This window comes from Amia ocellicauda, chromosome 20 (genome assembly GCF_036373705.1).
Source record: "Amia ocellicauda isolate fAmiCal2 chromosome 20, fAmiCal2.hap1, whole genome shotgun sequence".
NCBI classification, from domain to species: domain Eukaryota; kingdom Metazoa; phylum Chordata; class Actinopteri; order Amiiformes; family Amiidae; genus Amia; species Amia ocellicauda.
The window spans coordinates 13,562,644-13,585,878 of record NC_089869.1 but is presented as its reverse complement, the minus strand read 5'-3'; the positions used below and the strand labels follow the sequence as shown (position 1 = coordinate 13,585,878).

The 23,235-nt window shown below is 36.1% G+C and overlaps 1 protein-coding gene across 1 annotated transcript; it reads left to right on the top strand.

The window, feature by feature from the left end:
* Positions 1-492: 492 nt before the first annotated feature.
* On the top strand, positions 493-21,630 carry alox5a (arachidonate 5-lipoxygenase a). The gene is made up of 14 exons (XM_066693414.1): positions 493-767; positions 2,608-2,806; positions 5,327-5,408; positions 7,327-7,449; positions 8,995-9,101; positions 10,850-11,022; positions 12,055-12,201; positions 13,823-14,026; positions 14,294-14,380; positions 16,686-16,864; positions 18,464-18,585; positions 19,571-19,671; positions 20,712-20,882; positions 21,213-21,630. Exons 1-14 carry the CDS (start codon positions 618-620, stop codon positions 21,390-21,392), a joined length of 2,025 nt encoding a protein of 674 aa, XP_066549511.1. The 5' UTR covers positions 493-617; the 3' UTR covers positions 21,393-21,630.
* The last annotated feature ends 1,605 nt before the right edge of the window (positions 21,631-23,235 follow it).

The window sequence follows — 23,235 nt, the reverse complement described above, 5'->3', positions numbered from 1 at the left end:
TTGTTTCTTGAATTGTATACAACCACTGTCGGAGAGGGTACTTTAACCAACTATTGTCTTTTGAATACTTCATCAACGACTGTATTAGTATGCATGGGGTAAACTGGACTTGTTCAACTGATTTAATTTGTACAACTGGATTGAACTGGTACAACTGGATTTGACTGAGATGTAATTACTTCTGATAGATAAGACTGTAACCTATTGTCAATCTAAAAATACAAAAAGGCTTCTTCCAACTCACATCTCTAGGTCTTTGCTTCACTTCATGTGAGAGGGAAAGCGTTAACCTGTATTTGTTTCCTGTAAAATAAACTTCTTCATCAGTGTATCCTGAGAATTTATGAAACCACTACAGTTTTATCAGTACATTAGTCAGCCATGTTTATTTATTTGCATGGCCTGTGGTTTCAATGCAACAGAGAGAGAGAGAGAGAGAGTGAGTGAGCGAGCAAGTAAGTGAGAAGATGTTTCACCTCTGGGAAAGAGGAAATCATTTGGTAGCTTGACATTACAGTCAAATCAGAGAACTTCAGAATAACAGACAGACTATAAAGCCTGGCTGAAATATTCAGTTTCTAAGAGTGACTTCTGTTCTGTTTTTCCGTTGATCCGTGATGCCGTGCTACACTGTGACTGTGGCAACTGGTAGCCAGTGGTTTGCTGGGACCGATGATTACATTTATCTGACTCTGGTGGGAACTGAAGGATGCAGTGAGAAGTCTCTGCTGGATAAAGCACTCTATAATGACTTTGAGAGAGGGGCTGTAAGTATTTATTCTCCTCATGCTTCTTTTGGTGTGTTTAATTGAAATTATTGACAGTAATAAGAAATAGGCATAGTTTTAGTAATACAATGGTTTTGAAGACCAAAACAATTAATATAAAAAAAAAAAAAACAGGAACATTTTATTAAGTTTAGAGAGAATGTGTTATTGGGGGTAGGACATGTAACAGGTACATTAACAGAAATAATAGGCTGAAAGTTCAGATGATTTTGTTTGGTTTGTGTTTGTGTCATGTATGATTTTCTGCTTCAAAATTTGTATTTAGAATGTATTTATTTTTATTGGGATAGGAGAAGTATTGTACGAATAGTCTGCCATAAAGTGGAGAATATCTTTCTTTTCTCTCCTTGGACTCGTAAGTTTAAAATGATGTTGGTAAGTTACAGGTACAGGAACTAAACAGTAAGGCAATGCCTGTTTCAACGCAAATGTGTGCAATATTATTTCTGCACCTTGCATTTTTAGTTCATTTCAACATTCATTTCAGGAAGGGGGAACACAGTCGTGACCGGGGAGTATCTAAACCCTGCTCACCAAACTTAATCCTGCCTGTTCTCTCCAAGGCAGAGAGAGGAGATATCAGTATATGATCTAGGTTTATTATAAGGGACACCAACATGTACAATTCACAGAATAGCCATCATATCTAGACTTACAAACTTTTACAAAGTTTATTCCAGACCAAAGAAGTTATCTTTAAATGAACCATACTTTAGTACAGTTAACCTGTTTAGAGGCAACACGGTCTGAGACAGGCTACATGGAGGATTGCTGTGCAATTGCCGACGGCAGCTGAAATACCATTCTTCAGAAAGCAAATGTGCAGTTAATCCTCCCAGCTGTTTCTTGCAACACTTACTAGTCATGTTGAAAACCATTCTGTTATATCTGTTATTAACCAGAATAAGAGTTCCATTACTAGAATGTACAGTTTCAGCATAAACTTAAATATAGTAAGATACATAGACTGTGGTTTTGCCAGAAGGAAATGAAAGGATAGCGATAACACTAAAAGGGGAAATCGAGCTGTCAGTCACACTTTGCAAGCAGGATCGCTCACATGAAACCTGAATTAAACTTTTTAATTCTTTTGAAAGCAAAATTCACAATGACTTTTTCTACAACTTCACATAGTTAGGTTCATAGCAGGTTGCAAACACACACTGGATTGTACTATACTAGTGCTGTTCAAATTCTGTAATGTATAGTTCCACTTATTGAATTTAAACATGCTTAATTCTGACCACAAAGCTGTAAGGCTACTGTGATCCTACAAGACTGACGACAGGTCTGGACTGATGGTCTTATGCAATTATACTAAAGATCTTCTACATTCTAGGATTCAGAAAAGGAAGTATATTAGGTAATATCAAGTTTTAAAAATAATAGTAATTACACAAGTCTAGAAAACCCTTCTAGAGTTTTCACAATGTACACACTACAGTCCAATAAAACCATAAAACAGGTTTAAATATTTAATTAATTTTTTCTTCTAAGTCAAATAAAACTATTGCAATTGAAATTTCCATCCTGCTTTGAAATAAGTTAGTAATGTGGAGAATAGTCTCATATTTAGAGGGCAGAATAGATTTAAAACACGTGAATCTGTTCATTTAGTCAACTATTGCTATTCCAGTATTAAGAGAGACATAAGAATCACACCTGTACAGCTTTTGTCTTATTTCCAGTTCTTTGTGTCTGTGTTAAAACCCATTCTTAAGACTGATTGCCGGACATGACTGACCTTATTTCACCAACTTTCTGCTCAACCAATGTCTGTACAGTATTGGCTAAAAACTTCAACTTCTTATTATTCTAGGTTGATTCCTATGATGTTAATGTAGCAGAAAACCTGGGTGAAATCCAGCTGGTGAAAATCGAGAAGCGCAAGTACTGGGTGCAGGATGACTGGTACTGCAAGTACATCACAGTGAAAACTCCGGAGGGGGACTATGTCGAGTTTCCATGCTATAGATGGGTCACTGATGACAAGGAGATAGTACTCAGAGATGGCAAAGGTAGGCATAAGCATTCAAATAGGAATGGGAAAAAACAAGAACAAAAAGCTTGGCTCAAGAATGAGAACATTTCAGCTGTCTGAAAGAAATGTTTTATTTCAGGAATTAGCATTAAAACTGGATTGAGTCAAACAAGCAGGGCGTATGACATTAATACAAAATACAAATACAGAAATATATTTACCAACTTCAATGTTAGGATAGATTTAAAATGTCAGTGACCCTGGATTTAATCACCTGGGAATGTGGGAGCAAGACTTACTGATGTAAGAACTTCATCCAGATGATTCTTGATGGGTCTCAGCTATGTTTTACAATTGTGAAATATTTACAGCAGTACAGTAGTTTATGTACAGTACTGTGCAAATGTTTTAGGCAGGTGTGAAACAATGCTGTGAAGTAAGAATGCTTTCAAAAATAGACATGTTAATAGATTATATTTATCAATTAACTAAATGCAAAGTGAGTGAACAGAAGAGAAATCTACATCAAATCCATATTTGGTGTGACCACCCTTTGCCTTCAAAACACCATAAATTCTTCTAGGTACACTTGCACAAAGTCAGGGATTTTGTAGGCACATAATCAGGTGTATGATTAAACAAGGTGCTAATGATCATCAATTCAATATGTAGGTTGAAACACAATCATTAACTGAAACAGAAACAGCTGTGCAGGAGGAATAAAACTGGGTGAGGAACAGCCAAACTCAGCTAACAAGGTGAGGCTGCTGAAGACACTTTACTGTCAAAAGTCATACACTATGGCAAGACTAAGCACAGCAACAAGACACAAGGTAGTTATACTGCATCAGCAAGGTCTCTCCCAGGCAGAAATTTCAAGGTAGACAGTGGTTTCCAGATGTGCTGTCCAAGCTCTTTTGAAGAAGCACAAAGAAACGGGCAACGTTGAGGTCCGTAGACGCAGTGGTTGGCCAAGGAAACTTACAGCAGCAGATGAAAGACGCATCATACTTACTTCCCTTCATCCAGCAGTGCCATCATCTCAGAATTGGCAGAAAACAGTGGGACCCTGGTACACCCATCTACTGTCTGGAGAAGTCTGGTCAGAAGTGGCCTTCATGGAAGACTTGCGGCCGAAAAGCCATACCTCCGACGTGGCAACAAAGCCAAATGACTCAACTATGCATGAAAACACAGAAACTGGGGTGTAGAAAAATGGCAACAGGTGCTCTGGACTGATGAGTCAAAATGTTAAATATTTGGCTGTAGCACAAGGTAGTTTTTTGGCCGAAGGGCTGGACAGCGGTATACGAATGAGTGTGAACAGTGAAGCATGGTGGAGGTTCCTTGCAAGTTTAGGGCTGGATTTCTGCAAATGGAGTTGGAGATTTGGTCAGAATTAATGATCTCCTCAATGGTCTCCAGAGAAGTATAGGCAGATACTTATCCATCATGCAATACCATCAGGGAGGCATCTGATTGGCCCCAAATTTATTCTGCAGCATGACAACAACCCCAAACATACAGCGACAGACATTAAGAACTATCTTCAGCGTAAAGAAGAACAAGGAGTCCTGGAAGTGATGGTATGGCCCCCACAGAGCCCTAATCTCAACATCATTGAGTCTGTCTGGGATTACATGGAGAGAGAAGCAACTGAGGCTGCCTAAATCCACAGAAGAACTGTGGTTAGTTCTCCAAGATGTTAGGGCCAACCTACCTGCCGAGTTCCTTCAAAACCTGTGTGCAAGTGTACCTAGAAGAATTGATGCTGTTTTGAAGGCAAAGGGTGGTCACACCAAATATGGATTTGATGTCGATTTTTCTTCAGTTCACTCACTTTGCATTTAGTTAATTGATAAATATAATCTATTAACATGTCTGTTTTTGAAAGCATTCTTTCGTTACAGCATTTTTTCACACCTAAAACGTTTGCACACTACTGTAGTTATAAATTCTATTATTAATATGTAAGGTAATATATCAGACCCCCAATTCAGATCACCATCACAGGCATGCCTTTAAGTCACTCAGCTCAAACAGAGGGATAGGGGCATGTGTACACCGTTGGTGATGTCACCATAGCAGGTTTATATACACACAGAACACTGTTGCCATTTTCCCCATCATGCTGTCAACAGCAACTGATATACGATAAAGTACTTAACCACTGTAGTGTCTGCACCTCCAAAGTGCCTGATCTACACCGTGACTAACCTCACTACCCTAAACTCTAGGCAGCAGCATAATAGGCTCATATACAGTACAAGATGAGCACATTTATATGCAAAGTTTAAACATTATTTAATGTCCTAATGTTTTTTTAACTATTTGAAATCCAAGCCAAGAAAACATAGCCTACTTCTTGCTTTACCATGAATGTGCTAGACATATTCCAAGCAATATGTCTACATCTGCAACTGTAGGTTTTGAAACATTACTTTCAATTCTCTGAAGCCACTCTTCCAAAGGATGGTAGCATTTTGACAGGTTTCTGATGCGCTTTCATTTCAAACCAACCAGTGCGTACTTTGTTCTTTATCTCTGCAATCTGCAGCACGGCTGGCCCAGGATGACAAAACGAGACTGGCGAAGGAACACAGACGCAAAGAACTGGAAACAAGACAAAAGCTGTACAGGTGCGATTCTTAAGTCTCTATTAATACTGGAATACCAATAGTTGACTAAATGAACAGATTCACATGTTTTAAATCTATTCTGCGTTCTAAATATGAGACTATTCTCCAAATTACTAACTTATTTAAAAGCGTGATGGAAATCTCAAGTGGAATAGTTTTTTTTATTGCTTGCCAGCGAATGGTTTGTGTAATTTGCGTAAAAGCCTGCAGGCACTGTTAAAAATAATTATAAATGTGGATCACAATCCTTTCAGTTTATCACTGCTTGGGCTCTATACTGTCATGCTACAATTGAATCAGAATACTATGAAATTGCAGGGGAACCGAAACTAAGAAGAAAGAAAGGAAGCATTTTGTGAGCAAATAGGATACTTTAAATGTTGCTTCCAGTTCTGTTCAGAAATCAAAATGCAGCCCGCCAGCTCATATCATGAAGACTGACGTCTGTAAGCTAAACTAACTCAAAGGAAAATAAAACGAGGAATGTGCAAAATCAAAACCATTAATATGAAATACATATATAAATAATATCCATCATCCTCAAAACATGATGCATTAACAGTTGAATCATAATATATAATATCTTAAAGCTAGCTCCTTCAATGCTGTTGTGAATTAGCTTAAACAGGTTTACTATTTATTTATTCTGCCCATAGCTTCTCTTTCAGTCATGCAAAACAATTATATATATATATATATATATATATATATATAGTGCATTAATAGCAGACCCTTGTTTTCTCACTTTGGTTTCTGAAACAACTAGCCAAGCACCATTCAGACCAGGAAGCTGAGAGGAAGACACTCCCTGACTGTAATCTCATATAAACCTTAATTCTAATAGAGGGATAATCATACTGTGATGTGACCCTGAAAATGCTGCAATCCACACACCACACTCCGGCTCTGGCTTAAATAACCTTTACCTTTTGAGTGCAATGTTCTCCAAACCGTTCACAATTGCAAAGGCCTTGTCACAATATCAATGCATGTTTTCTTAAAAGTATTCAAGGACCACTTTAACAATTTATTTTTATTTTTTTCAAACTAGTGTCTTTCAAAGCTTGATGACAGGAAATGGCATGAAGTAGAATAGTCGCACACTAAAGCTTGTAATGCTTCAACGGGGTTGTGTACATTTCTAAGCAATAAGTAGCTCTTTTTAGAAACAAATTTTAAGGATTTAGGAAATGCACACAAAAAGTCAAACTATAATTATCAAAGAAATCTCACATTACACTTTAAAACAGAATGCTCAAAATTAAGACTGAATATTAATGTAGATTCAAATGCCATTAACTTTTTTAATCCTTACAGCGGGTGTGTCATTAGTACCAGTTTCTGTGAATCAATCCAAGGCACAGTGATAGGACATGCTTTTAAGGCACACTATTAAAGCAATCAGCAATTCAGGGCTGTAAAAAGGTCTGGACTGTTTCCCCATAAAAATCTACATTTAAAAATCTGATCAAATCTCTCATGATAAATTTCCCCATGATTACAGTGTATTAATAATTTGCATTTATTAGATATTGTTGACTGACTTGCAGACTTTTTGAAATCTAAAATGGAGGAAAAAAGCAACATGGAACACTAAATATATTGAAACTGAATTCACAAATTAGTTATTTTTGAGTTTGTGTGCAAGATCCAATTACTTTAATTAAATTGGAAGGAAAAATTAAATTATTTGGGTAGTGCCAGATACACTGAAAGATTGTTTTTAAATATAATTTTGGCATACATTTAACTGTTCGTTTCCTTCACCTATCTATGGCATTGTCACTCACGGGGGTAGCTAAAGCACTGCATGTAGGGGAAATTCATAAAAGCTTGTACATCAGTTACTTCCTCTTGTTTATTGTGGTCAATGATGTGTCCTAATCAGTGAAAGTCTGGATTCTTTGCTTTCTTGAAGGTGGAAAGAGTGGCACCCAGGATTCCCCATGAGCATAGACGCCAATGCTCACAAAGAGCTTCCCCGTGACATTCAGTTCGATAGTGAAAAAGGAGTGGACTTCATCCTCAACTACACAAAAGCGTGAGTATTTTCACGCTGATTTACACTTTCAGTTCACAAACACAAAGGGATTAGAGCGTTTTTGCATAGCATAGTACTCAAATAGCAAAAAGTTCCACACAATCTAATAAAAGGTACATGCATGTACATGTATTGTAAATTGGACTGCTGCATAATGACCCATTAAAAAAAATAAAAATTAAAATTAGATGTTTTCATATTATATCTATTAAGGCTGTATTTATTTAGAAAGTTCAATTTGTTCAATAATCTGCCAAAAATTATTATGTGAGCGCTCACGATATCTGCAGACGCATATCCTGTCAGAAAAGATAGTCCCCTCAGGGTAGCATGTTGTGGTAATTGTTAGGGAGCCAAGATGATAAAGATCAAAAGATGTTACAAAATTGCATGATACACACGATAAACTGTGCCAGGAATGTGTAAACTTAGTTCATATGGATTCTGGATTTTGGATTCTGTAAATTAACTGGTGTAGCTGTGAGGCATATATATGTCATTAATATAACCTCTTATATTTACCCCCATCTTCTGTAAACGTATTTATGGCAAGACTTATTTGCATTCATATCAACTCATATCATCACTGGTATGGTTAAGCAAATAATGAAACACAAGCCCTTTATGAAATGTACACTTAGGCATTGAAGACAAACTTACTAACTTCATCTTCTCATCCATAATGATCAGTTAGAGCTCTATTGAAGATTATACAGCATTATATGTTGCAAAGTAAAGAGAGAACAGCTGGTGGTGATAGATTTACTGGTTTTGAAAATAAGGAATGCATAGACCTCTGTGACTTAGTGAATAAGGATATGTTTGGACATGACTTGGAAGAGAGTGAGTGAGAGGGAGAGAGAGAGAGCAAAAACAGTTTTGCTCTATTTCAGCTAATTCTTGCATCTGATTAATTGGCAAAAATAAAAAGTGTGACTGTGACAGACACCTTGAAGCTTTTAGTATTTGCTTTGACACATTTCCAATATAACTGCTTTTGGACTACAAATCACATAACATAAAATTGTCATGCCTTATTAAGATGCACAGAATATACATACAGTATTTGCTTTTTATTGCACATCATTTTGAGGCCAATTTCTCTGCCAGGTCTACAGATATCTCTTTTGTAACGGCTATCTATCACAATGTATTGCCAGTGTTAACTACCAATTGTTGGTTTTCACTTCCTGTAATGAATTTCAACTCGATGGTACATTTTCTACACAAAAATAAAAACTTAGGTAAGAGTCTGCAGCCACAGATAAAAATAGCAGCCACAGAATATCCATTAGCTACAAAATATGAAAATATATAATTATGAAAATAATAAAAGACTGCAGGTATTATCTATTAGAATGGAAAAACTACTTTAAAATATAAAATGTACCCTAAGGCTTCCCATCTTAGGATGTGATAAATCATGGCTTTATTCCAATATTAATGACTCCACAAAACATTTTCAGAGAATTGTGAGCTCACAGTAATAGCAAATGCATTAATTCCAGCCTGCTAAAATAACCAATCTGCTTTGAATTTCCCCAGGATTGAGAACCTCTATGTCAATCGGTTCATGCACATGTTCCAGTCATCTTGGAGTGACTTTGCAGACTTTGAGCAGATCTTTGTGAGGATCAGTAACACAATCTCAGGTGAGGAAAACATGGCCTTAACTTTGAATGCTGATCTTGATTGGTTATTTTATTGTTTTTTCTGAAGTGTCTGCTGAGTCTTGTTTAGTAAAGGCTCTCCTCAGGGTGCAACATGAACTTTACAGCCTGGGGGCAACTGGCTCACATTCAGACTATGAGATGACCTGATAGTGTCATAACTGAGATATCCATTATCCAGAAAGGAAATGGAAAGCGGATTCTCACTTCTGTATTCCCTGAGTTGAAGGATCAAATGAGGCTCAGAGAAATTCTCCCACAAGAGAGGTTATTAATCTGCAAGGTTTTTGTTAAGCAAACACCCTTAGTGGAAGTGGCAGATGTTGCTCTTAAGCTAGTGACAAGATGATATTTTTAAGATTTACAATAAAACAACATCCTTTTCTTGGAAATGCCCCCTCAAGTACTTTCCTCAGAAAAACTATGAAATGTTGAGGTCTAATGTCTAACACGTGAAGTCATCAAGTGGAAGGTCTGCTTGCATTATCTATCACCTTGTCATGGCCCCTTCCTCTCCCACTCTACTTCATGACTCATACTTAAAAACTGAAGTAACACAGTGTCACATTCACATCAGAGTCATTACTTTATTTAGCCACTAAAACAAACTCTACAATTTGTCAGAAAATACGTAATTGCTTGACAGTTGTCTTCATGTGGGTGGCATCGTGACGAAGAGTCTTAGCAGGCTTTTTCACCTGCAGATCACTAAATGCTCAAGTTACTCAAGCAGTTCTTACAGCCTTATTTCAAATCCTTCTGTACATGCATCCTTAGTTTGATTAGACCAACTATAATCAGAGAAGAGATTTTATAACACTATGGATATTCTTGAAACTTACTGCTCGTTAACAGGGAGCAATTCAGACTTTTCAAACACCTTTTGTGCATCTGTAAGTACAACTGTGAGAAACAAATGAGAACAGCCCTGTACTACAATATGAGCTATAGATAACATCATCTTGCAAACCACTATTTGTGTATGTGAAAACTGTTGGTGCACAGGGGTAGAACCATTTAACTTATCCAGCAAAATGGTAATTGCATTCAGAGTTCATTGAAAATATATTGGTTACCCTTTGCATTAATTGATGTAACATCAGGGTGAATTTTAGCTAAAAACCACAAGAAGAGTTTCTGAATCATATAGGTTACTCTAGAAATCCAGACTAGTATTGGGACCTAAATGCCAGCACTAATCATACCTCTGATGTGATCAACATTCAAATTCACAGGAAATACAAGACGTTTACGGGTTAAGCCCATTCTTATGTATTTGGATTCCATTTTTGACTAACAATTAGTGACTTCCTCTTTAAACTGTGGGGTGTATCCATTGCTGTATGCAAGATGGTCAATGTAGATTATACGGTGGTTAAGAAGAAGGTTTATTTTCATTTACAAGAATGACCTGAATCTGCAGTCAAACTGAGTTCTATATATATTTATTTCACATTCACTATTTCTATTCTCATCAGATGTCGCAATTTAGTTTCTTTCCAAATATACACAATAAACTATTAAATAAACAGACTTTCTAAGTTTGCAAGTCCATCAGCAATATTATTTATCCCAAGGCATCAATGCTTAATATAGCATATGTTTATAACGAGTCAACTCCCGGTACTTGTAAATTAAGTCTTACCAAAAATATGAATTGACAGCTTTTAAAGTGAAGTTAACCCTGCTTTGGTAAATTATAGATCTTGATATTTCTCTCACTTTTGTAGAGTATGTCATGCAGCACTGGCAGGAGGATTTCATGCTTGGCTATCAGTTCCTGAATGGCTGCAATCCTGTCATGATAAAGAAATGTACTGAGCTGCCCAAAAAGTTTCCAGTCACCCACGAGATGGTGGAGTTCTGCCTGGAGAGAAACCTCACTCTGGAGGAGGAAATAAAGGTAAGTGTGTAAGAAAAAAAGGCAGTAAATTGAAAACTGAGCATGGCCTTATGCAGAACCTTCCACCTCTGGTTGAGTGGGCAGGGAGACCCTTTCCATATTACATGTATTTGAACTTCTCCAGTCAGATGGTGGAAGATAAATAAATTAAACAGTTCACACTGATGACTTCAAACATGAACAAAATATTAGCACAGTAAACAGATCAAAAGCATTTTCTTCATCAACTATTTCCTTTCCCTCACTCTAGTGTGGTTGCTTGGATGATCATGCACTTATATAGTACTTATGTTTTCTTGTAATTGTACATGACTACCAGATTGCAAATATACATATACATACACACAGATCATCTTTATAGTGTGTCAGTGAAATTATTAAAGTTTGTGTTTGAGCATCATGAACTGGTAACTTAAGAGTAAATTATACAGTTTTTAAGGAGCAAACATTAATTGAAGTGGAGGACTGACTGAACATGTTTGATGTTATGTTTGATCAATGTCTCGACAAAAGCACACTTATAGTGGAGTATGTTTGAAACATTGGACCAAGGGCAAAAAATATGTAACTGAGAAAACGGTCAAATGAGTGAGTGAAGCCTTCCCAATTAAATGTTTAGTTGGAACAAAACCAGAATACACAGTTAGTCCCTTGGACCAGGACAGTGAAACACTTTGCCACACACACAATCACAAATCTTATTTTATACCAAAGCGTGAGAAACATCCTGTAATGAAGGTGCCTTTCTTTAACCACTTAGGTGGAATCCATTGCAACCACATGTTACTAACAAATAGCCCCCACAGTTCAGCTCAAGAAGCAGAAATAGGCTCACATTGGTTATTAATGCCTGCATTTAAATGAACACAGTCTAAAACTAAATCTGAAGTATGCAATTAAAAAAGCCAATGTGACATAAAATTTCTAACATTCAGCACTCCATGGATCATAAAGCATTTTTATATACATTGTCTGTGATTTGCAATTGCATGGAAACATTGACCTTGTTCTATTTAAATATTTCCTTTGCAGAATGGCAATATTTTTATTGCAGACTATGAACTTCTAGATGGTGTTTCTGCAAACTGTACCGATCCATGCACCATTCAGTATTTGGCAGCCCCCATTTGCCTTCTGTACAATAATTTACAGAACAAAATGCTTCCAATTGCTATTCAGGTATGTACATTCCTGCACCATGGGAAGACTATTTTACAATGTGTATAGTATGCTCATGAAAATGTGTAGCCTACATCAATGACAGCATTACCAGTGCTAAATTAAGAATTACAGATCAACAATGAATTATTGGGATCATAGGATAAGTGTACCTATTAAGCCCACTACCATGTTTGACTCAAATAAAAAAGAAAAAGTATGCTATGTTCTGCTGCTTGATATCTCCACCAATGCATGCATTTATTTCCATCCCAGTTTTTATTTTAAGCCAATCAGATGTATATTTATTAAGATATGGGGCCAGATTAAATCAAAATTTTGACCCACCTGCTAATAGAAAACTACAAATCTGTACATGATAGCGATTACATTTATGATTAGAAGAAAGTGAAAATGAAGCGGCAACTGAGTACAGTTCTGTAGTTTTCTATTAGTAGATGGGTCAAAGTTTTGATTTAATCTGGCCCATGGTTCATCAAGTGCTGTCACTTCCTAGTAGCCATTTTGAAAGTGAAGAAAAAACTTTGCTGTGCAGGGGACCCCAGAAAAACATTTTTTAAACATGTTTTAAGTTTCTAGCTAAATCAAAAGATTGGTTTAGAGAGTTCACGATGTACCACATGTCACAGTCAACATGTTAGGGACATAAGTTGTGTACAACACCAATATCAATGACTAGTATTACTGGCTTGCATTTTCCAATGCATTTTGTCCTATATTTATCTTAAATGAACCTTGAATAGTAGTACATATCTATAGTTTTTGTAAAATTCATAGTTTTCCAAGGTAGGCTTTAATGGTACAGTACCACAAAAAACAGTGCTTCGGAGTAGAATGTAAATGAAAATAAGATGAATATTACATTTTGCATAATGTTGTAGTCTACAGTATTTATTTATAGCCCAAACAATTGTTTTCCAAATACATAATCCATAGAGATGTATACAATGTTTTTTTTTATTTTTTTTACCAAATTCTACTGTTGTTCCAATTAAGCCCAGTGTGCTCCTTTTAAGCCCACTTACATAGACTGTGTATGTAAAAAGACATGAGCTCTCCAAGGATCCTCATTCTTGATGGCCATGCCCCCCACATCTCCCCAAGAATTGCTCAAATGGCCATTTGAAATGGTGTGTGCCACTTTACTTTTTTATTTGATTTTAACAGTTAACACTTTCAAATTCAAATGTTTTTGAACTTTTAATGTATTAATTAAAATAGATGTATTGACAAAACTCATGTTGTGGGCTTATTTGGTACATCGGGTACCCATTAAGCCCAGTCAGAACTTTCCACTAATATATGTATTTTTTTATTTTGAAAATATAAAAGTTGAGTAATATAACTTCACATGAGAGATTCATCCTTCATTTTCTCATCACTTCTCTTCCAGAAGCCAGTGAATCATGTCTTTAAAATGTCTCAACTTAGATTTTGCTGGGCTTAATAGGTACACTTACCCTAACTAATATTCCTAATTGAGGTTTCAAGTTATAAGTAACAACAGTAATAAGACATCTTAAAACTTATTTTAAAGACAAATCTGTATTTTCAGGGGGGAAATCAAATATATATATTTATGTGGAGAATATTAAAAAGCCATGCCAATTCTTTTTAACAGCTGGGTCAAACCCCAGGAGACGACAATCCAATTTTTTTGCCAAGTGATGCAAAATACGATTGGATTCTGGCAAAAATATGGGTGCGATCTTCCGACTTCCACATTCACCAAACTGTCACTCATCTCCTGCGGACACATCTGATTTCAGAGGTTTTTGGGATTGCCATGTTTCGCCAACTTCCAGCTGTCCACCCCATCTTCAAGGTGCGATTTGAACACGGTCAACCGGACTTTAACCTCATAGTCTAGTGACCCCAGACTGTAAAGTAATTCACTATTCTCTCTCTGTATTGATGGCTGTCTGGTCCCAATGACTAGGCTAATGTGCTTCTCTTTACTGGCATCTAAGCAATTCATTCTTAAATAGATCTTTAAAAAAATACTTTCAGTAAAAATTTAAATTCCTCTGTGATATAACAGCTTAAAAAAAACCTGTTGTTTAACATTTCAGTGTCTGTCTTCACTTCACAGCTGCTCCTTCCCCATGTGCGCTTCACAATTGCGATTAATACAAAGGCTCGAGAGCAGCTTATCTGCGAGTGTGGGCTCTTTGATAAGGTGAGTACTGCCTCGTTGATGTTTAGCAAATGGCAACTACTTTTACATTTTTAAATTCATTGTTGATGATATACAGTACTGTGTAGAAGTTTTTATGTTGTTTTGAAGGCAAAGGGTGGTCACACCAAATACTGATTTGATGTAGATATTTCTTCCGTTTGCTCACTTTGCATTTAGTTAACTGATACATATAATCTATTAACATGTCTATTTTTGAAAGCATTCTTATTTTATAGCATGTTTTCACACCTGCTTACAACTTTTGCACAGTACTATACACTCACCTAAAGGATTATTAGGAACAAATATTCAATTTCTCATTAATGCAATTATCTAACCAACCCATCACATGGCAGTTGCTTCAATGCATTTAGGGGTGTGGTCCTGGTCAAGACAATCTCCTGAACTCCAAACTGAATGTCTGAATGGGAAAGAAAGGTGATTTAAGCAATTTTGAGCGTGGCATGGTTGTTGGTGCCAGACGGGCCGGTCTGAGTATTTCACAATCTGCTCAGTTACTGGGATTTTCACGCACAATCATTTCTAGGGTTTACAAAGAATGGTGTGAAAAGGGAAAAACATCCAGCACCTTTGTTGCCTTGGCTGTGTGTTTTGGGTCATTGTCATGCTGGAATACCCATCCACGACCCATTTTCAATGCCCTGACTGAGGAAAGGAGGTTCTCACCCAAGATTTGACGGTACATGGCCCCGTCCATCGTCCCTTTGATGCGGTGCAGTTGTCCTGTCCCCTTAACAGAAAAACACCCCCAAAGCATAATGTTTCCACCTCCATGTTTGACGGTGGGGATGGTGTTCTTGGGGTCATTCCTGCTCCTCCAAACACGGCGAGTTGAGTTGATGCCAAAGAGCTCGATTTTGGTCTCATCTGACCACAACACTTTCACCCAGTTCTCCTCTGAATCATTCAGATGTTCACTGGCAAACTTCAGACGGGCCTGTACATGTGCTTTCTTGAGCAGGGGGACCTTGCGGGCGCTGCAGGATTTCAGTCCTTCACGGTGTAGTGTTACCAATTGTTTTCTTGGTGACTATGGTCCCAGCTGCCTTGAGATCATTAACAAGATCCTCCCGTGTAGTTCTGGGCTGATTCCTCACCGTTCTCATGATCATTGAAACTCCACGAGGTGAGATCTTGCATGGAGCCCCAGACCGAGGGAGACTGACAGTTATTTTGTGTTTCTTCCATTTGCGAATAATCACACCAGCTGTTGTCACCTTCTCACCAAGCTGCTTGGCGATGGTCTTGTAGCCCATTCCAGCCTTGTGTAGGTCTACAGTCTTGTCCCTGACATCCTTGGACAGCTCTTTGGTCTTGGCCATGGTGGAGAGTTTGGAATCTGATTGATTGATTGCTTCTGTGGACAGGTGTCGTTTATACAGGTAACGAGCTGAGATTAGGAACACTCCCTTTAAGAGAGTGCTCCTAATCTCAGCTCGTTACCTGTATAAAAGACACCTGGGAGCCAGAAATCTTGCTGATTGATAGGGGATCAAATACTTATTTCCCTCATTAACATGCAAATCAATTTATAACTTTTTTGACATGTGTTTTTCTGGATATTTTTGTTGTTATTCTGTCTCTCAGTGTTAAAATACACCTACCATTAAAATGATAGACTGATCATTTCTTTGTCAGTGGGCAAACGTACAAAATCAGCAGGGGATCAAATACTTTTTTCCCTCACTGTATATGGTGTATATGGTGCTTTTGTCCGTGCTAATTAATTCACGGTTACTACACACCCGCCTATGTTTGTCTTCCATTAGCCAGCTGGCCACTATGACAACTGAGTATACCCCCTTTAAATGGTAAAAACAAATCCTAACTGTTTAATAATGATTATGCCAGTTTAAAACCATACCTTTGAAACATTTACTGGGTAATCATCAAAGTAATCATCAAAGGCTTTAATGCTCTTGGACCAGACTGAGATAAGAAATACCACATCTATCACACATTTGTAGCTCTTTATACAATTACAACTGAACTGAAATAGTCACTTGAAAGGCTAACCACACCAAACACAACATAACTTTCAAACAAACTGAATATCTGTTCCTGCATTTGCTGATTGTTTTAGGTTTAATTAATTTCACCAGCTTCTCTACCACCAATGTGTTATTCAGCAAAAAATAAAGCCTGAGACATTTTAATGGTTAATTTCTGAAATAATAATAAAAAAAGTATTGTCCCTTTTCTGTCATATGTTCCTCACCATTAAATCATTAATTGGATGAAAATGGTAGGGCCCAAAAATACAACCTGTTTGTTTACATTGTAGGCCAACGCAACAGGTGGAGGGGGCCACGTTCAGTTAGTACAGCGCTCCATGAAGGAATTCACGTACACATCCATGTGTTTTCCTGAATCCATAAAAATGAGAGGGTTGGAAAGCCAGGAAGATATCCCCTATTATTTTTACAGAGATGATGGGTTAAAAGTCTGGGAGGCCACCTTGAGGTAGAGTATCATGCTTTTAAAAACTGCTAGTTTCTGCACCAGGCAAATTATGTGGTCTTAAAAATGTTTTAAACAAACAAACAAACAAACATGTTTTTATTTTGTATTTGAGCACCACTAAGGTATTATTATAATCCAAATTTCCAAACATTGATATTTTAAAACCTTGATTAACATTGTTTTCTTAATGGTATTTCATTAAGGATCAGTTTAGGCATTAATTAGTATGATCACGAGAAATTTCATAGGAGCCGAGGTAACTCAGAGAAATGGTATTAACTGAAATCAGATCAGTTTTTTTCCACAATCTGGACAATAATGATATGATATCACGATATACAAAAAAGAGGCCTTGAAATAATAGTAATTATAATAATAATAATAATAATAATAATAATAATAATAATAATAATAATATTAAATAATGTCTGAGCATTCATGGGCTTAAAAACCCTTTACACTCTGCCCCATTTTTCCTGTTATTTTCCTCTTTATTTGTGTGTTGCCCCTTGATACCTTGTGCCATGCATTTCTTCTATCAAATGAAAGAAAAAATTCTGGCCTTTCGTATTATAAAGGGTTAATCGACTGAGTAAAAAAATAAAAATGCAGGCATATGCAAATTAGTCCTGTACACTTTGAGAAATGGGTGATTTCGCACATCTGTAGCTCAGGCTAGAAATACCCAAAATGTATGAAGAAGCCTCCGATCTCAAATTTCTTAAAAGCCGTCTGCATATTTTGTAGTTTTGATAAAAATACAATTTCTCGAATGCTGGATGATCCAAAAATAATAGGGCACAGTGTAATGGGTTAATGGTCATATTCTGCACAGATTCTACGCACAATGATGAAAATATGTGCAATGTAAACATGCCGACAGAACAATGAATTCTAGGCTTGGTAGTTTTCTTTAGGAAGTCTGCTTACAGGCATGTAGCTGGAGTTATCGATATAACTTGAGATTAAAGAGTTGAAAAACAGACAACTGCCATGGGTATTCATAGTGCTATTTACCTTTTATTTATGTAATTTGTAAGTGAATATGTACTGTATCTGTTATACGATTATTATAGCGCTATTTGTTTTAGCACAGCTTATGATATATTGTGGCTTTGGTGACTATAAATTGTGTTTTCACTACTTGTTGATCTTATTGTCTTATTGTCCATTGTGGGTGATGAACAGGGTTGCCAGAGACTTCTCTCCAAATTCCAAATTCCCCTATTGGTAAAAAAAAATGGGTGGGGGGGAGGCACATAAATAGACTACCAGAGAGAGTGTGTTTTTGGTTTTGCTTCAGTATATTTATAGTAAAAGCAAAAAATATGTAATTATCACTTGACTTGACTTGACAATATAGGCCTAAATGTATTTTTAATTAATTAATTTATCACGATATCCACAATATAGTATTCACAACGTATTCACATTCATAACGGTATACTGCCCTCCCCTAACTGAAATTGAAGAACATTACACCAACAATTATCATGACAACCCTTTACATAGCTGCTCTTATTTTTAGGTCTGATATTTTTTTATTGTGAAGTTGTAAAAGATATGCTTGAAAAAAAACATGTGATGTTCTCTCTACAGCTTTGTGGAAGAGGTTGTGAATATGTACTACAAAAGCGATGAAATGGTACAGAAGGATGAAGAGATCCAAGCCTTTGTTAAAGATGTGTGCGTCTTTGGGATGCAGGACAATGAATATTCAGGTTGGTTTTTAGTTTAATTTATTCCTTTATGAATATAAATCCATATATTTTTATCTCATTGTATAAGAGATCATTCTTTAAAATTCAGTTGTGAAAGAACAGATCTACATCGATAGGCTTTAAGTTTTAACTAGATATAGTTAAAACAAATTCAATATAAACAGAATTTCATCTTTTAATTAAGAGATAATCTGTATTATGCAACCTGATTGCACAATAAGATGGGATGTGGTTTGTTTTATAAGAGGCCATTTTATACATTAGAAAGTTCAGAGACAGGAGGATGACACAGTGTAAAGGAAATCCAAAGCCCTCTCTGCAGCAAACGCAATTTCAAAACAAAGTTCCTCTATTTTCAGTCAGAAGTTGACTTCCTCTAAATCAAGCTGGGTTTGTTTGTTGGAGTTAGAAAGGGGCTCCAGTCCAGCTGACAATAGCTTTGCTGCCGTGTGGGTCAGGGACTGATATTATATTTTAACATACATTGTATGAATAGGGAGCATTTCAACAGAGACGTTGAAAACAGTGCATTTCAATTTAAATGTCTTACTTGGCTATTGAAAAGTCTTTTGCAAAATTAGAATAAACAGCATCCCCCTGTTGAACCCTGCAGGCTAAATAACAAAAACTCATTGAGACCTGAGCAGGACTACCCTGCTTACCCAATAAATATCCCAGTAGTCAATCCTGACACGTCTTTCACAGACTATTTAGTGGTAATCTTTGGTGATCTTCATTTGTGGTAGTGGAAGGCCACAGCTCATTCCTGTTTACCTTCAACTTGAGCTCTAACATATTTCAATTATATTTTTATAATTATAGTTATAACTTTATAATGAATTTGTCAAACATTAAAAGGTCAGAATCAGAACAAGATTCAAACAAGAGATGAATCACAGAACACCCACAGCAGGACAGTGCGATTAAGAAATTGTTATATCAATATGTTTCTTTTTCCCTTCTCATTTATACATATGTTTGTCAGAGTTTCCCAAGACTATTAAAACCCGAGAGAAGCTAATTGAATATGTGACTGTGGTGATTTTCACTGCTTCTGCACAACATGCTGCTGTCAATTTTGGGCAGGTAGGTGACTGCTCTGGGTCTAACATTTTCTTAATTCATTATGTGAAATATATCAAAATAACAACAAAGAGGAAAAAATAACCATTACATATAAAGTAATTAAATGAAAAACAAATCAATCAATCAGGTTAATTTGTATGAAGGTGTATCATATCATTTCCAGACATCTATAAATGTGAATGTGACTATTGTACAATTCTGCAGTTCTGAAGGAGTAGTGTGTACAATAGGAAGTACTGTATTTTTTTGAGTATTAATCTACTTTAGCATCTAAAAATAACTATTCATTCTAATTGAAGCACTGTTCAATATTTTTAAATACATAATGTAAGTACTTTCCAAGTTTACGGTTACAATCATTGAACTGTACCACTAGCACTACCGTGCTCCCCTCTACCCCCCCAATGCATGCTCTGAGAAGTGCAGTTAACACAACTTGTGTTTCAAAAGCCTATTTTCTTCAAATTCAGAGTAAGAATACAATATGTATTTGTACCTAAAACTATGAGAGCTGGATTTATCATGTTCTGCATTTTTAATCTGTTAAGTGCTAAAAGGAGTGTTCATCACAGGAAGCACAAATTAACTCAACCACTACGGTTTCTATCGGTGTGTGATTCTGAATAAGATAAAGTTCAACAACCCCAAGACACTGCAGAGCAAACTATGTAATTTCAAATTAGAAACCAAAAGATGACCGACTAGCAGTAGGTTAATAGTGTTCTGTTAAGACAAAACCAGGACACAGTTAATACCAATGCCTCTCATCTGGACAGTGGGTAATAATACCGGTCACAACTCCACACTATTTCAGGTTATATTGAGCCTGTTCTTCCTGGGTCCAAGAAGACTGAAGTTACCTCCTTAATAGTACTGAAAAATAATTTCTGATTCTCCCAATAACAACAAAAAAAAATAACAACACTCTAACCTACCGAGTTGTTTCAATTTTTTTTGTAACAAATAGAGAGGGGATGTTCAAGGAAGGTAATGTAAAAAAACTGATCTAAGCATATAATTTGCATGATCTCTTCCTGCAGTACGACTGGTGTTCCTGGATTCCCAACTCTCCCCCCACCATGCGCCGCCCCCCGCCCACAGAGAAAGGTGTCACCACCATTGAGTACATTATCGAGAGCCTGCCTGACCGGGGCCGGTCCTGCTGGCATCTGGGAGCTGTCTGGGCCCTTAGCCAGTTCCAGGAAAATGAAGTAAGTCAGCAAGCCAACGTAAGATGCCACTTGGCTAACCACCCCATCTCTTAACTATTACATGTTTTGTAAGTCGCCCTGGACAAGGACTAAGAAATAAATAATACAGAGACCAGGTCGAACTCAGGACCAGACAGCCCCACACGTGCTTTTAATGCAAGGCATGGTATCTTAGCAATACATCCTTACAAATTCGCTATTCCCGTGTTGCCAGGATACTGCTGTATAGTCAGAAAACAGAGTGTGAGAAACTCAAAAAGTTAGAGATTTACCTTTAACTGTTACTTAATATCTTACTGGCAGTGAAAATCTATGTTTTTATTTCTTCAGTTGTTCTTGGGCATGTACCCTGATGAACATTTCATCGAGAAGCCAGTGAAGAAGGCCATTGAGAAGTTCCAGAAGAAACTGGATGAGATCTCCAGCTTTATAAAGGACAGGAACAAGAACAAGAAGCTTCCCTACTACTACCTCTCACCGGACAGGATCCCAAACAGTGTTGCCGTTTAACTGTATGAGAGAGCAGATTTTGATTACCAAGTCTTAGAGAGCAAAAAAAATTGATAAAAAAAAAAAAAAAATCTGGATTGTTTGCGGTGTTTATATTTGAAATGGTGGATTCAAAACACACCATATTTGGATAATTGACAAAGTTCATTGTTGTAATTCAGGCTTGAAATGTGTATGATGTCGTTTTTTTTTCTTTAGGTGATTAAAATGGCACGAAAGTAAGGTGCTCATATATGGATTTCTACAGTAAGCCTTATTTTGTTCATTATTAGTGTTATAATGGTCAACAATTTATAGAATGTCTTTCTTTGTAACAAACATTGCAAATTATTATTTAAAAGGCTCACCCCAATGAGCTGAGGCTATATATATATATATATATACACATACACACAATGAAATATACATGTAATTCATGCTTGAACTGAACAATAAGCAAGAAACAAAAAAAACAAAAAAAAACAGCTAACAATATACTCTCATATTTGTATTCTAGGAACATTTTTACCTGGATAAAAAGTGTGATATTGTGTTTTACACAAATTGCTTGCTTGACAATTAGCCAAGCAGTTATATATATATATATATATATATATATATATATATATATATATATATATATATATATATATATATATATATATATATATATATATATTCAAAATATATTGAAAAGGTTCAGTCTGGCTTAAGTTCCATTGGATTAGGACACCAATTATATATGCCTTAAGAAATTTGGATACTCAATTTAATGTATTTCTAATTCATCCATAAATTATGTATTTTATATATTGAAGGCTGATATGGAAGGTCAATAACCAAATCAGAAATCCAATGTATGTCCTACACTTAAATGTATGTCCTAAAACTAAATCTACATTTTGAAGAATTTGCATCCACTATGCTATATGATTAAATTTTTTTTATTATTATTTAAGCCCAGAGTCTAAAACGTAGTATTTTAAATACCAAACATATATATATACTGTATATATATATATATATATATATATATATATATATACATACACACACACACACACACACACACACTTAACCCTTTTATCTCCTTATTATTTTATTTTTTTATGGACATCCAACCTTGCTTAATTTACTGCTGTTCACTGGAATTAATAGCATTTTCTATGTTTTTATGCTTTGTGGTTGTGAAATTCCTTGTATTTTGTAGGCCTGTATATTTGCAATCAAGACAATCAAGCTCAACTCGTATTTAAAAATGCTTACATTTAAAATGTATTATTTTTTAATCAAAAATCAGGAAGCATTCACTGAAGCTTCAGTTTAAAATAAAAACCACATTGTACATTTTTATTCCTTAATATTCCTGCTGTTCAAACCAATTACAGTTACAGTTTCTATTTACATATAAGGGAAGATTAAGAACCCTCTGTTTCTACATGCACTCAGCTACTTTCAAATTGAACTTATCTAACAAAAAATTATCAAAATGGTATATTGTGAATAATAAATACATTTTAAAATACGAACCAGCATAACCGCAATGGAACACATTTAGCCCGAGTGTGCAGTTTACTAGAGCCGAAGTAAAGCAAGCTTTTGTTCAGTATTTATAGCTTTCATCATTATCTAGCTACTTGTGCTGTGCTGCTTCAGTAGATGCATAATTTCCTGTTTACTTTACTAATTTACTTACATATTGCTTAATACTAATAATCATAGTATTTGCTTTAGTTGTCACACATGGTTACTGGCATGTCATTTTCACTTTTTGTATTTCTTTGTCTAAACACCCTGAGAATTCACTAGATCCACAAGCTGTAACATTCTCTATTGCAGTACAATAAATGGTAATCCTGGAAGA

Bases quoted from the DNA above. Each gene is read 5' to 3' on its own strand.
- alox5a (XM_066693414.1), top strand. From the start codon at position 618: ATGCCGTGCTACACTGTGACTGTGGCAACTGGTAGCCAGTGGTTTGCT. The intron at 14,027-14,293 runs GTGCGATTTGAA...TTCACTTCACAG, and splicing joins CTGTCCACCCCATCTTCAAG to CTGCTCCTTCCCCATGTGCG. The intron at 19,672-20,711 runs GTAGGTGACTGC...CTCTTCCTGCAG, and splicing joins CTGCTGTCAATTTTGGGCAG to TACGACTGGTGTTCCTGGAT.